A 15,901-nucleotide genomic window follows, 5' to 3' on the forward strand; every position below is an offset into this window, starting at 1 on the left:
GACCAAAGCAGCAGACTTTGGATTTTGCAATGTTTTTGTTGCCATGACATTAAAATTGTGATGCACCTGTTCTGTATGGAATCAAATATATGAAAAACGAATGGAAGAAATTATGCATTTCAATACGGCAGCTGTAGAAAAAAAGTTTTTTTTCTGCCTACAGTTTTTTTTTCTACATAGTTTGTTTACTCTAGAACTTGCTGCAAGGCATGGTCTACCCAAAAATGAAAATGTTGTCATATTTTACTCTCATGTCATGTATGACTGTCTTTTTTTCTGTGAAACACAAAAGGAGATCATTTTCTATCATTTCCAGTTGGGTGAATTCAATATAATTAAAGTACATTTGTGATTCACGTGAATGCTTTAAAAAAATAAACACCTAAGAGCATCAGCATATAAGTTCATGAAGCTCGCTGATCATTTTTCAAATGCTTCTAGCGGTTTTGGTGAAAATGTCTCTAGGTTACGTATGTAACCATGGTTCCCCGAGGGAACGAGACGCTGCGTCTCTTTGCCATACTCCCTGCATCCCTGCAGGCGCTACTTCATCGAAGCTGGTTTGCGCCCGGCCGGATGCGCTTTTATGCTTTCTGGTGCTGACGTCACCCCGCTCGTGACGTCCCGCTGCTCCATTGGACGGATTTGACACGTGCTTCAGAACGCGGTCACGCAAGGGCGTTCCCAAAGCCATCTCGACGCAGCGTCTCGTTCCCTCGGGGAACCATGGTTACATACGTAACCTAGAGACATTTTAATACATGTATTAAGTCCATTATAGCATTAAAGACACTCACAGGGTTTAATTTGAGGTCTTGGATGATGTCATCCATGTAGTGGTACTCAGAAAATTCCTTTTCCATAATTTCGTTCTTGAGCTCCAGAACTCGGCCCATCACACTGTCCAGCACCTGCCTAATCACACGCCTCTTTTGAGGGTGAACGCTTTGGTCATAGGCCTCTTCCAGTTGCCTGAAGATCTGCACATAGCGGACGTAGAAGGTGGCGAGTCTTTGGAAGAACACCACTCTGTCTCTCTCAGGATGGAGAGGTTCTTCTGGGAGTTCTTTATCCAGCAAACAGCTGAGCTCCTCATGAGCTTCAGTTCAGACCAGATTTTATTGAATGTGCTGCCAGAGAAAACCTGTTTTACTCATTGGATTGATGCAAACAAGCTAAGCTATTTATATCTGAATACAATTAAATAATATCTTAGCCTTAAAATAAACAGAAAGGGACTGTATTTTGTAACATTTAGAAGAATTACTAACACAGACACTTTACAAGACTGAGTGTTAAATCCACATGTAATAACATAAATAACATGTTAAATGGTTACATCAACGTTTTGCCTGACAGACATCATTCCTGTACACATATATGATGTTGTTGACATTTACACTCGTTAAGTAAAATATCAAATTAGTGGAAATGTCATTTGTTACCGTTGACAGTTACGTAAGACAAAAGTTTGAAACATTAACCGTAACAAGATAAAACTGAAATGCACATCTTTTAATTGCTTCTTCTGTTTAACAGCTATTAACAACTGTAAAGATGCTTTTTATGCACATATAATATGGGACTCCGGGAGATGGGTTGGGGGTAAGGCAATGTTACTTGTAGCTTGAGAACAGACCACTTGATGTCGCCAAGTACAACATCTTTATTACATCTTTATTACTGTAACTGTTCAAATGAGGCTTTAATACATCCAATGGTGGTAAGTAGACTACAGCATTCCAATAATCATATGTCTTAGGTAATGGGTTAAAGATTATATCAGGACAGCGAACACTTATCCTATATCTATGCTGAGATTAAGCTTTGCAATGTCGAAAATGCAGTAGCCTATTCCATTGTCATGACCATATGTAAAGTTAAAAAGTTACTTAAAAAGTAAAGTATAGTTTGAAATGTCCTCATGCAGATGTGGCATTTAAGTATCTGAAGATTATTTTGTCTGTTTCTAATGTCAGTATGAACCCAGAGTGCATCTTGATGTCAAGAGGGAAAAAGGCTGTTTCCTTCAAATTCCCATATGAAAAACAGGTACAGTGAAAGCAACAAGAGCTGTTTGTCTTTTCACATTGTACTTTTACATGGATTCAACAGAGAAGGGGTTTACAACTTTGATACACCCAGGGATTCCATGGATAGATTGTTAATGCCATCAGTCTAGGGTTTATGGATAGATCACAGCTTTAAACTATTGTCACTTTAATTATTGCCACTATAATTTAACTATTTTAAGATTGTCCACCACCCAGACTTTTTCATTTCTCCTACAAGGTGTCTACTTTTTTTTTTTAGTGCATTTCAGAATTTAAATTCATAACAATTTCTTATTATTTTTATAATTTGCAATTATTTTTTTATTTTTTTAGTAAAACTGTACGTTTGTTTGGTATTTATGTATAGGTTACATTTTTATTTGTGTTTTAAGAATAAATAACTATACTGTACTTATTATTAATATTATTATTATTATTATTATATAAATATTGCCATCAATGTTACCATGTTTTAGAGAATTTCATTCTTAGAATTTTTTATTATTTTTATACTTTGCAATTAATATAAGCCAAGGTTCATTCAGATTTTCCCCCCAAAGTGGAAAATGTCATTACCATCACACATAATTACCCACATACTCTATATCAAACTTGAAGGCCAGATTTCCAGGACATGACCCCTGCAAGACCTTCACAGACCCCCCCCAGGGGAAACCCTGCTACAGAGAAGTATTAAGAAGCTTAAAGAAATAATCAAGGTTCAAGTGCTTTACACAAGGCATGAGAACAGGTTGAAATAATGTGATAATTCATAAAATATTTAAATGCTCAATATCATTCCAATCAGACTATTGATCTGTGTTTGCTTGTTATGACATACAAAAGTTAAGAACCCTGGAATTTGTGCGTTAAGCGTGTAATACCAGCACAAAGCCTAGTGCAAACTTGAGTTGGGAGGTGGAAACAAGCGGGGCTTACCAGGATAGCGCTGCTTAGTGCAGTCACAAGACCCGACCATCCATGAACAAAAACATCCAGGCGTTAATTTCACAGCTCAGCTACATTTAAGCAAGTATATTTGGATATATGGATAATTGAGGTTCCCTATCATTTCCCTGGGGGTACATGGCGCGATGGATATCTCCAAGAACATTTACGCGTGCAGCCCTCTACCAGCTATGAATCTTGTAATAAATCGCAGACAGGAGTTTTGAGACACTTTTTATAGTTATCTGAACTTCTGTGATGGATTTGAAACAAAAGGAGGGGCGAATGTCAAAGGAACTGACCACGAGTTGAGGGGGGGGAAACCTAAGGGAAAGATGTCTACATTTGCCACCCACCCGAAATCGATTGTATTACATTCAAGAAGCTTCGCACTGGACGTATAAAAACAAGACGCATGTTCTCAAGAAAGACACGAGACAACAGGAACTGTTGGAAGATATATTTTTCTCTGACAACTTTGCGTGCACATCATTAGCGGCAGAAGCACCTACCAATATATAATCGCGTAAGTTTCTATTTATGTTATGCTTATGTGAGTACATACTTTATCATTACAGTGAATTGATTATTTTTATGATTTCGAAAAGTTTAAACATGTAGACAGTACAGAATAGTTGGATTTAGGTCATTTCATTTACATATAGGCACCATTTTATTATTTATTTATTTATGTAGTTTTACCTTTATTTGCCGTAAGTATAGAGTTTAGACAGGTCTAGACTTTTAGGTCGGACTCGAATCTGGATGTAATATGTACTGCATAAACACAGGACCACTGCGCAACTGCTCTGACATCTGCGTATTTTACGCACGGTCAACTTTTAGTACGAGGATATAATGACTATGTTTGCTTGTTTTGTTCGTTTATCAGGCTGGAAAGCCATGCGGGCTGAGAAGAGATGGCACATATTATTGAGTATGATTCTTTTGCTCATTACCTCCAGCCAGTGCATGGACAGCAAGGAGGTAAAGGAGTCGGAAAGGAAAACTCTGCTTAACCTAATCCTGCAAGTGATCGGCGACAAGCCCGCGTCCAGGCGCGTCACCAGTGGCCTCTACTCTGTATCTCAAGATGTGAAGTTTTCGTCTCGTGAAAAGACTGCACAATTGTCCAAGTGGGACAACAGCAGACCAATAGGTAAGCTGATTCGAGATCAGGTGATGATACAACAGTAATCCTGGGCATTAACTCCTTCCTGTTTTTTTTTTTTTGCTTTAATCACTTATTGCATGGACAGCTGTTCATATTTTGCCTTACATACACTTGAATGAATTGCAAAGACAGTAACATAACCTGTATTCTTTGAATCATTTTGAAAAGTTCAGTAAAAAAAAGACATGAAATTGGATTAAAGGACACTATTTTGATCTGCAGAGGGTAGTAAAATGAATGCTTATGTCTTGTTAGACAGATCACATAATGCTGAAATCATCTGTGTAGATCTAAGGACTGCTCATAGACAAGTTTAAAAGCTTGAGAATTTGTGATGCTGGTTGTCATGTAATGGTGTGTGCTGATGATCTGCACTTTGTGAGTAATGACTTGGTTAACTGGTTAATTAATACGTTTTTAAAAAATCATGTGATTCATCAACCTGACCACACTAAAAAAAGAAATTATTCCCACTTGCACATTATATCTACACTGTGTAGGCAGACTTTTCCATGTGTCTCACACATATAACATTTGAAATAGGCCTATGACTTTTTAGTACTTTTTGATGCTAAGTAGGCCTAGTCTTTACTTATTTATAATTACTGTTATAATGTTATATTCCCCAGTCCCCTAGCATATGTTGCTTGTGATAACTTAAAAACATGTTGTGCTTGTGCAGTCACATTCTACCTCTGTATACCAACAAGAATGGATTGTTTCAAACAAAAGCCAGATGCATGTCCATCTCTGTTCATTACTTTCTTGCTTTCTGAGACACCATTAATAGATGAGCCCTCCATAATAGATAAGAGCCCCATCTACATCTGTACTGGTTAACATGGTCATTGAGTCTTGAGTCAACTTGAGTCTCATGTTAATACAGCAAATATAGCAGAATTATGTGAAGATGAATATATATAAATGCATTTCATTGAAATATCTTTCGCTGAACCCAATGAACATTACTTGTACATTTAAATGTTATGTACTTGATATAGTTCATGCTGGAATAATAATACTTGCTTATTGGTGTAATTTTCCAAAGAGTGTTAACATTTGTGTTCAATTAAATATGTGTTGTTTAACAGCAACTACTGAATGTTCCATGTCTAGAATCTGACCCGTGTTTTGATGTGTTCAGAGCTATTTTAGCATTTCTGTTACTCTTGGGAATAGTTCATTATACTCAAATACTGACAAAAAAGTTGTTGTGCTATTACGTGGTTTCTTCGCTGCTGTGACACCCCCATTAATTAATTTGACTAAAACAAATTTCATGAAATTTTGACAGTGCCAGTGCAAGTTTTTCAGAATTCAGAATTTGCTATTTTAAATGCCATATCAAAAGAAAAGAACACTGATTGACGTGTGTTGTTATACAGAAATCATGTGCCAAATTTTTTTTTACACCCATAAACATCTGCTATTGCTGATCTGGATGACCTTTGACTGAGTTTACTGCCTTTAAAGTTTTGCAATGAAAGTGATTTTAATCCAGTGAAAACATGCAAGTTTTGAAAACTGAGTTGATCATGGACCTTTATATAATCAAAACAATCAACACACTGTACTGTACTGTACCCTTCTGAACAGAACAGCCCATTAGTATAGGCATTTAGTCATCTTATGTAAGACTCAGGTGTGACGACACGCGTATAGACCCGGAATTATATTGACAGGTGTTTGATAGTGCATTATCTCTTCGATTCTCTTATTAAAATTGGAAAAGATTAGCCCACAGTTGAAGGATCAGTGTAGGCATCAAAAATGTAGGAAGTCACTATATTTTGAATGAAAGAGGAACTCATTCATAAAGCATTGTTGGTTATCCTACATTCTGAGGCAGGTTAAAATTAGCTGCTGCATGGATTTGTGGACCTGACATTGATAGGCATTACAACTTTGCATGCAATAATCACCTTACTCCGATAGGCTGGAACTGATATGGTCTACATGTGGGGATGGCGTCCCAGGGTCGGGCGGGCCACAGATTGTACATAATTAGCAAGGACCCCAAGCCTCTAGCAGATTTACTGAGTGCTGGATTATCAGTCTGGGATTGCATTTTACATCTATGCTGTAAATGGCTGTCCGTCTTTCTTACGTCAATCAATTAGTCACCAGAGTCAAACATATGGCATATATGACTGTAATCAGTTATATCATCGTCATGTGGAAGTTTTCCAAGAGGTTGTTGCTGCAAGCATTTATGAGTTTGAGATCTGACAGACTATTAACAGTATTTACAAGACTATTAACAAACTGTCTGTAACTTCATCATTAATTTTGGGCTGATGCACACCGAAGTCATGTTTTCAGTTTTGCAAAACTTTCGGGGAGGTCGTCAACAAAACAAATGGTTTATGAAGAATGTCTTCATTAAATTTACTAATAATAGAAGTCAGTGGTACGTCCCTATATAGATAGCTAAGTAAGAAGACTTGTACAATGACTTCATGCCATGTGTTAGACAGTGTATTCGGTGACTAAACTGGATGCAAGCTGATGACATAATCATTCCCAGACTAAATAGTTATATTGTAAACGGTTATATTGTACAAAGTTGTCTCTTTGTAATATTTCATTTTTTTAATACTCACCATTAACTTAAAACAGAAATCTCAGTGTTTTACATACCGGCAATAATTTTCAGTTGAAGTTGTGATGAATATCAAACATATTTTATAGTTGCCACTTGGCAGAGACTTTGGGTTTTTTAACTCCTTAAACACTTACCCAAGGGGATACTTGAGTAGTTTCAGTTTTGTTTTGTATATATATATATATATTACATATATTTTACACGATTATATTACACGATTAATCGCATCCAAAATAAAAGTTGTTGTTTACATAATATTTACATTAATGAAACACAGTTCCATATTTTTTAAGAAAAGAAAAACATTTTGATTTGGATGTCACAAATTATAGTGGAATATCTAATAATATATGCAGACAGAGACAGATTTCTCTATTAAAATACAATGCTCTTTCCTGTTTTCATCCATCAAATGTCTCCGATCCAACCAACCTCAAGGTAAATGCAATAACAGCTTCTATGTTTCAAACTGCTTCAGTTTGAGAGGAAGCTATGGTTAGTCTGTTTTGTTTTCCCACAGTATAAATTGCCTATTTCAGTTTAATTCAAATTGCAAATTAATATCCAGTATTATACGAGTTAAAAGAACACATTTGAAGTTAAAAGAATCTATTTGATATCGATGAAGGGGTATATTTACTAGTTTTGAGCCTTATTAATTAGGCTGGGGTGGTACATAAGGCAAAAACATTAACACTGTTTTTTTTGTCTGTCTGTTTCAGAGATTGTCCCAAGAGACATAAGCATGAAAGGCAAATTTATAGAACATTTTACAGGTAAACAAAAACCTATTTCAATACGTTTCATCTTTCTTGTAGTATTACATTTTTCAAGCAGCCCTCTAGATGAGGTCTAGATGTGTGGCTATGTATCCTATGTTCAGAATAACTACTCTTACTGTTGCTGCAGTGTATAATATGTATACAGTGTGTGCACAGTGTGAGGATTTTATTTTTCTTATGACCTGCTACATTTGCCATGTTTACTTTGTTGAATATTGTATCCTACAATGCAGTGCATTCAATCTGGCCTTCCATTTCTGGTGTCAGGAATGAAACAGAAGTAATATCTCTTTATTGACTCATTATTTGATTTGACGGCCAAAAATAAAATCCATTTTTACACAAAACTGGATTACAAAAACTCCAAGATAATAACCAGACGCCATTCATTGACTCGCATGCAACATGTAACTTGATGAGGTCATGTGACAAATGCAGACAGGTCATGTGACAAAAATGTAGCATTCTGTTTAAAAGGATGATTGCGGATTAAGACCAACTGTTTCACTTGCTATTTTTAAAAAGTAGTATGCAATATACTGTGCAGTACTCAGTATCCGTTCTGAATACATCCTCTGTTTTCATTCTCATTATAGGCATATTTTTAAATCTGTCTCATTAGAAATTAGCAGTTTTCGTCCTGTAAAACATAAAGCCAGTCAAATAAGTTAAGCCTGCAGTAGGTGAACTTAGGTAAAGTGTTTTTACCGCCCGGTTGTGAAATACACTTTGTACTCCAGCCAAATGTTGTTAGGAAAAGCACATTTAAGATGATTATTCATTGCAGAATCTTTTTTCACCTACGATAATTAGTGTGAAAATTTGTTATCCAGAAGCTCATACAATGAAACTTTGTAAGAGCTTTGCCAGAATCAGAATCATTAAGTCTCTGCCCTTGTGATGGCATGTCAAGTGTTAGCATGTGCTTAGTCTCCTTCCGGGTTTCTGCACAAGTGAAAAAATAACTCAGTGACAGCACCTTCAGCTAACTTTACCATCTTCTTTGTACAAGTTTGTGAGATTAGGCATAATGCTTAAGTAGACATTTTGAAATTTAAAGCTAAATTATTTCATTCACCAGAGTAATTAATCTGACTATAACCTATAACCTTATCATAACTGAAACTTTTTTTTCAAGCAGGACCAGTCAAGTTTCCATCTGAATGCAGGACACATTTCCATAGAATTTATCACAATACAAGGGAATGTTCCAGACCAACATGTACGTATACATATATCTTTAACTAAGAAATATTTCACCAAAAAATGAAAATGTTCATCATTTACCCTCATGTCATCATCTGTATGGTTTTTCTGCTGTGGAACACAAAAGAAGATATTTTGAAAAATGTTTCCATGTTTCTTTGTCCATACAATGAAGGTAAATGGGGTCCAATGTTGTTTGTACCCCAATGTTCTTTAAATATATTTTGTTTTTATATCTTTTTTTTTTTAGAATAAATGATGACAGAATCTTCATTTTGGCATGAAAATGTTTGAAATGAAGGCATGAAATGTTTACCTGCAAATTCAAATTAGAATTCTGTTATTATGATCTTAATTGATTTTGTATTATGCTGCTTATATGTGTGTGCGTTTATTTTATAGAGACTTTAGAAATGCTGCCTATGTTTCTATTTTTCTGAAATAAAAAATAACCCACAGTTTTGACAGGGCGTTACACCGCAACAAAAATGCTCCTCCACCCTCATGGTCCTCATGGACTTCATAGTGTTCAGGAGAAGTTTAGAGTTTTCCATTAAATAACGCTTATCTAATGGCCCAGCTAAAGTGTTACTCTGTATAGAGAGCATAAATGTCGAAACGAATCAAGTCTCCTTTTCTTCAACTGTACTACATTTTATATTTCACTAAATAAAAGACAATAGTTTCCCAAAGTGATGATCAGATTTATATTTTGGGTCACAACTGATGCCTATTTCCTCTAGACATTGGCCGTTTAAGTGGTTTGTTTTATATTTCTTGAGTGAAAACACTTGTGTGTTAGTGGTCAGCGATGTTTTGTGAACTTGCTCCACGACCCTCCTCTGTGGTTCTCCGTAGAGAAAGAAGAGTTGTGAAATTCAGCCTTAGATACTGTGGATATTTATTGTCTAAAGCAGGATCTATGAATTATTGCAAGTAGAAGTAAAGAAAGTGCAGCATGTGTATACCAATGAGATATTATTTTTATACAGTGAGCTTTGTAAATAAGTTCATGCAAAACTGACCAGTTGTATTTGAGGACTTGGCAGCCATGAGGAACACTGGAAATGGCAAAGGCATAATAATTCAAACCTAAATTAGAGTTTCTGTCTTGCAGAGCATTTTTATAACTTAAATGTTCCCTAAACTGCAGTAAACTTGAAACATGATAAGTGTCATGTATGGTAACAGTGAATCCAAAGCCGTTTCATGCCATATACTTTCAAGATACTTTGTAGTGTTTGAGTTCTGTTTTGACATTGTCACTTTTAAATGGGAGGGAGGGAAACGTGGCAGTACCTTCAGAGAAAATGACAGCAACGGTGCTTGGAACAGGACAGCAATGGGATGTTCAGACTTCACAAACACCATTAAGGGTGGAAGCATGTGGCGCTTGAACCCACACAGTCATTTTAGGCCATCAAGTACATTACTGGAGCCGAGATGAAGCTATTTACAGGGATCCATCTAACCCTTAGCCATGTTCATACTCTATACGTCACCCCGTGATGGCATGAGAGCTCCACTTAAAACTGAATTTCATCAGTGCGTTTGAAGTGGTGATGTTTGCTTCATGTCACAACTCGAGCCAGAGCGTCAGTGTCTGTTTAACATTCTGAAAGTAAAAAAATTCCTTGTTTTCATTTTCTTTTTCTTGTCCCTGACAGATTTTAAAAGATGTGCACGATTGCTAACAAGACTAGCTATGAGTCCCCTTTGCACACAGTCATAGAAACAGCATGTAAGTACAAATCTGTTTTTAACTATTTGGCTATTTGTAAGCAATTTTATTGTTTTTATGTGGAGTGCCTTTTGTTCTATACATCAAAACCTGTTAAATTTCTTACTTCCATTTAATTTTCATAAAAAAAATGTATATATAAAAAGTAATAGAAAATATCAAAATAAAATAATATAGTATACTATATAATAATATTCAAACACATATATGAACACATGTAAATATGAGTATTTATATTGTTATTATGTGCATATTTGTTATGTGTATGTGTGTATTTATTATAATTTTCTGAAACAAGACAACTGCAAGATTTGTAACATGATAGCCGAGCCTGCTCCTGGTTACTGTTGGGAAAGTTTTGCATGTTTCTTTAACTGAAACCTTACAAGAAATATTGAGTAAGATATAATGTCAGTTTAATCATGGCCATCTGGTACATTCTAAGGCATGCAGTTAATGCACGGTTCACACAGGCAGAAAAGAATTTCCAAGAAATTCCATTTCTAAATTTGCATTGTAACACGCATGCAACTAGGAACCAATCATTTTTGAAGTAATTATACACTAAGTGATGTAACAAAGTCTTCCTAGAGTCCATGTTCTGGCAATTAAAATTTAAATGTATAATGCCTTAAAGAAACTGATTTTGACTTAAGATTTTCGTCTTTATGTCTGTATAATTGATAAAAAAGCAGTGCACACGCTTGGATAGCAGACTTTTCCTGTCTTGTGTTATTTTTCCTTTTTGCCAAGTTGCTATTGCTTAATGCAATTTTTTCTGATAGATTATACAATTGAATAATTGTATATTAGATTGTGTAATAAAATGATTAAATAACTATCTTGGCAAGTCAATCAGAGCTCAATCAGAGTTAAAGAATCAAACATTATTCATTTAAAACATACTCAGAATTGTTCACCACAAAACTGTGATGCTGGAATTAGTCTGTGCTGTGACATCATCTGCTGGAATGAGACATTCAAAGAACCTGTTAGTGAAAGATGAAAGAATCCATTACCAATCTGAATGTCAAATGATGGGGCTGGTGAATTATGGTGGCTTTATTAGGTTGCTCAGACTGGTTTCCCTCTGAATCAATTAGAAATTGTTAAATTGTCTTTTATGATGTGAATAAGTGATTTCCATTGAAGTGGAGAGAAATTAATTCAAGTCTGTTTCTGTGTAAGACAGGTTGAGTTGCTGGGACTTAATTTTGTATGCTGTCTTTCTCATACTTTTTTCTAACTGTAACCGAATCCTAAAAGTATTGATTTAAAATATAAAGGAAATATAATATGATTAAATATTAACACATTTCTGTTAAATTCTCTATGCCTCACAGGTCCTGAGGATATAAAAGAAGAAACTCCAGAGATGTTGGAGTAAATTATTATTTCCAAGGAAGTGCCTTCAAATCACTGCAATTAACTGACATTTTTTTCATTTATGTCATTTCCATTTCCAAAGTATGCTTGTTCTTTAATAATAATAATTTTTTTTTTGCTTTTTATCATAATTTATGTTTGTTTTAAAATGTTCTTAAAATATAGTTTTGTTTAATAGCTTTGCTTTTTCTATTATGAGTTCTAAAGAAAGTATTATTTGCAGCCAATTATTTATTTAAATGATATGTAAATATTCAGTCCTGATTACATTTGAATATATCTCATTAAGCCACCATTACTCTTACATATATTTCTGTTCCAAATATATTATTTCAAATAAAAATATTTTATTTCATTCCTTACACTTAAAAAAAAAGATTGTGTATATGAAAGTTTCTTACCATGCTGTCATTTCCATGATATCTATTGGCACTTATAGAAATTCGAATGGAGAATTATTTCGAATTGCAAAAACATATTGTTTGATAACAATGGTAATATTGCACTGATGCTTTGAAAGAATAAAAACATTCAAGCACAGTATTTGATTTCCTGTTTTTTTTTTTTTTTCCTTTTTATTAATTAAAATTTTATTAAATTATTCATTATAAAACTGTTTGATCTGATGATATATTTCTCCAAAGCATTCCTGTGGCTGATAATAAATAATGTGAGCATGAAAACATCATATTTTGGGTCTCTTTTAGCCGATTTTGTTGGATGATTGATTGGGTCGTCAGCTATTATGAAATATGCTCCATTCCAGTAATTGAGCAGATTTCATAACAGCTGACAATCCATTTCTTCTGTATCAGGGGGAACATAAGATCATAAATCTCTCACAGTATATCCCAACGGTTGGCACCAAGTCTCTGTCACCCTTAAATGTCTTGTTTGACTTAATTGCTTACATGCTTGTATAGTACTTCTTTATATGTGCTGTCATGCGTTTTGATTTGCAGCTTTATTTTTATTTTATTGTTTATTATTATTATTATTTAGAGTTAAGATCAGTTTGCAGTCATAGTTCTGTAATTGTTTATCAGGATTTCGAAAGCTGCTTATCTTGACTTTGTCTTGGATTAGAGTAATTTATCTGTTTGTTTTCGACAACTTTGCAGATACATCATCGCTACAGTGTGTCTTTTAGCACTGGAGTAAGATTACGTCTGAGAAATTCTTAAGAGAAAAGCACACAAACAAGAGTGGACCCTTTCAAATGAGCAAATAAACAGAGACTATTCACTCTTGGAGATCCTGTTCTCGTAATAGGAATGACAAACATTTTGTCTTCCCCTTCTGTTGGTTTTGCTAAAACAAATTAGATACATTTGAGATCAACTAAAACTGTGGCTTTATCTAGATCTCCATCATAATAAATATTTCCCTGATCTGATCTGGATGATTAATAACACAAACATGAAATATGGCCCTGAGCTGTGTTTAATTGTTGTTTGGAGTGTGACATAAACATATTAAAGCGGCCACTTGAAAGCTGCGCCAGAACTCACAGTGCTACAAGTTCTCACGCCATAATGTCTCTGAAAACTTATCACAATAATTAGTATGGTAAATGCATGACAGGATCTTGCTTATCAGACATATTTGTCTTTCATATTGTCTCTAGCTTGTTTAAAAGGGTCATACCATGCCTTATTTCTGTTCCCTGAGGTCCATTTATAATGTTAAGTTTACATTTTTTGAGTTTTTAATGACAATTTTCCACGGACCCTAGAATGATGTTAAAGGGGTCATATGATGCTTTTTTAAAGATCATTATTTTGTGTATTTGGTGTAACAGAATATGTTGACATGCTTTAATGTTCAAAAAACACATTATTTTTCAAATACTGTACATTATTGTAGGTCCTCTATGCCCCGCCTCTCTCAAACGCTTCGTTTTCTACAAAGTCCCTCCTTCCGACAAGCGCAGTCTGCTCTGATTGGCCAGCTGACTCAGTGCATTGTGATTGGCCGAACACCGCAAGCACTCGTCGGAAATGTAACGCCCCTTACCATAATGGCGAGCTTCATCTTTCAAAATAAATGTAAAGACAGTAAATAATGTCATTAGTTTTACCATCAGTTCAAGCCCGAAAGGGGAACAGAGTCGCGTGACAGACACAGTGATGAAGCTTGTATGTGTTTGCAGTACACAAGCCACGGTTAAGACAGCTGACTCCACTGTGATGTGACCCTGTCTCTCTCTCACACACACACACACGCGAGCGCGCGCACACACACACACACGATGCGCAAAACTCATTTGAACAGTCAATAGCAAATACTTAAACTAATAACAAAACAGTAGCTGATTCAGAAGCGTCAGATTGTCATAGCAAAGTCAGAATTACCTCCTCTCCTAGGTTCACGAAACGGTCGTCCATAAAATGCATTGCTGTTCTGTTGTAAGTAATCTTAATGCATCTACTTTCGGAAGGCCAAGTAAAGTGCTTTTGCTTTCGCCTAGAAACACACAGCGTCTCCCTGACATGGCTGCTTCAACACTAACTGCGGTTACTGAAACCACGCCTTCTTTCTTTGCGTGCACATTTGAGCGGCATTACGCAGATATTTTCACATAGTGAGGTAGATATGTGGGGCGTGTTAGAACGAGCCGTTTTAGGGGGGCGTGGCAGAGTCTTAACTTTGATAAAGAATATCTCTGGTTTTGAGACTTTAGTCTTTGCAACTTCAGGGATCTTATCTATGCACAATCAGCTTGTAACACTCCAAAGAGAAAGGAAAACTTGAAATCGCATCATATGACCCCTTTAAACGGATACATTTTTATATTACTTTTTTGGTTGCTGTGCCTTTAAGACTCCTATGTAAACACTGCTTTGCATGTGTAATGAGTAAAAGCAGACGTCATTGACATGTAGTGTGATTGTTCAAATGTATTCATATGACGCCAGAAAGTTTCTTTTTTTTTTTTTTGCAGATTAGTATCAACAGTCTTTTTTCATTTCAGAAGGAAGTTTTCAAATGGCAATCAAACGATCTAGATCAAAAGATTAGTTTGATTCTTCATGATATGACCCCTTTTAAGTGCTCTTAATAAACTAAAACCCATTTTGATGAATGTGTAGCCTACTCATGAACGTATTTTACGTCGTTGCGACCACAAGCTTTCTGTTAAAAATGGGATTCTCGCTCCAGTGCGCCACAGTGAAAATCTGGGAAAGTAATACCAGGAAATCATTTTCCTTCACCATTCATCATTGTTATCTCGTGTGACATGGTTTAAGTGTTTTTTTTTAGAGTCTTCTATGAAATAGCAGTTGGCTTTACTGGTCTAGAGGGAATATAAATCCTCAGACATAGCCTAGTTACTTTAAATGTCTGGCAACAAACAATTCAGCCACTACTAAAAAAAAACTTTTCAAATGCATCCCTCGCTAACCGACGGCTTATGTCGTAATTAAGACTCCGTCTGAAAGCATCAATACATCACTTCAGACTGAGATTATTGCGGAGTCAAAATGGCAGGTATTTTGGGCTTTCACAAACAGTCTAATTTGATTCTGACGCTATAAATAATGTGTATCCACCAGGGCCGTTACAGAGCCTTCTTCTCATCAGGTGGGCATAAACAATCTATCGTGATCGAAACGGGATATCACTTATCACAAAGACAAACAGCGGAGATTAAAGAACGAGACAGAAGACGCACAAGGGAGGATATGTGGGAGGGTTCTAACACAATTACACCTAAACACACAATCCTCCAGTTACCGGCAAGCTGTCCGGAGATAAGTCTAACAAAGGCATTCAAAATTTCACAATAGTACTGTTTTTACTGTATTTGATCAAATAAATGTAGCCTTAGTTAGCATAGAGGGATAAAAAAAAAAAATCTTACCAACCAACCAACCTATCTGTCTTTTCGCTGTTTATTTGTTTCTCTCTCTCTTTTCAGCAGACACCGTGAAGACTGCAAGAAAAAAAAGCACATTATGTTCAAAATATGCATTTCTCAGAGTCCTTTTTCAAGTCTCTCAT

General features: G+C 35.5%; 1 protein-coding gene and 1 pseudogene across 3 annotated transcripts; one reads left to right on the forward strand and one right to left on the reverse strand.

Moving 5' to 3' along the window:
• Window positions 1-1,664, reverse strand: part of LOC107751010 (IQ and AAA domain-containing protein 1-like) — a 10,984-nt pseudogene extending 9,320 nt beyond the window's left edge.
• Window positions 1,665-2,976: 1,312 nt separating this feature from the next.
• alkal1 (ALK and LTK ligand 1) lies at window positions 2,977-11,972 on the forward strand. Of its 3 annotated transcripts, none has more exons than XM_016565956.1 (6): window positions 2,977-3,528; window positions 3,895-4,161; window positions 7,504-7,557; window positions 8,702-8,785; window positions 10,437-10,510; window positions 11,854-11,972. In XM_016565956.1, exons 2-5 carry the CDS (start codon window positions 3,906-3,908, stop codon window positions 10,499-10,501), a joined length of 459 nt encoding a protein of 152 aa, XP_016421442.1. In that variant the 5' UTR covers window positions 2,977-3,528; window positions 3,895-3,905; the 3' UTR covers window positions 10,502-10,510; window positions 11,854-11,972. The 3 variants fall into 3 exon arrangements, with proteins under 3 accessions (XP_016421442.1, XP_016421460.1, XP_016421450.1); XM_016565974.1 differs by having other exon boundaries at window positions 8,705-8,785; XM_016565964.1 differs by having other exon boundaries at window positions 2,977-3,500.
• The last annotated feature ends 3,929 nt before the right edge of the window (window positions 11,973-15,901 follow it).

The sequence above is a fragment of the Sinocyclocheilus rhinocerous genome, unplaced genomic scaffold (genome assembly GCF_001515625.1).
Source record: "Sinocyclocheilus rhinocerous isolate Xijiao unplaced genomic scaffold, SAMN03320098_v1.1 scaffold2267, whole genome shotgun sequence".
Taxonomy (NCBI): domain Eukaryota; kingdom Metazoa; phylum Chordata; class Actinopteri; order Cypriniformes; family Cyprinidae; genus Sinocyclocheilus; species Sinocyclocheilus rhinocerous.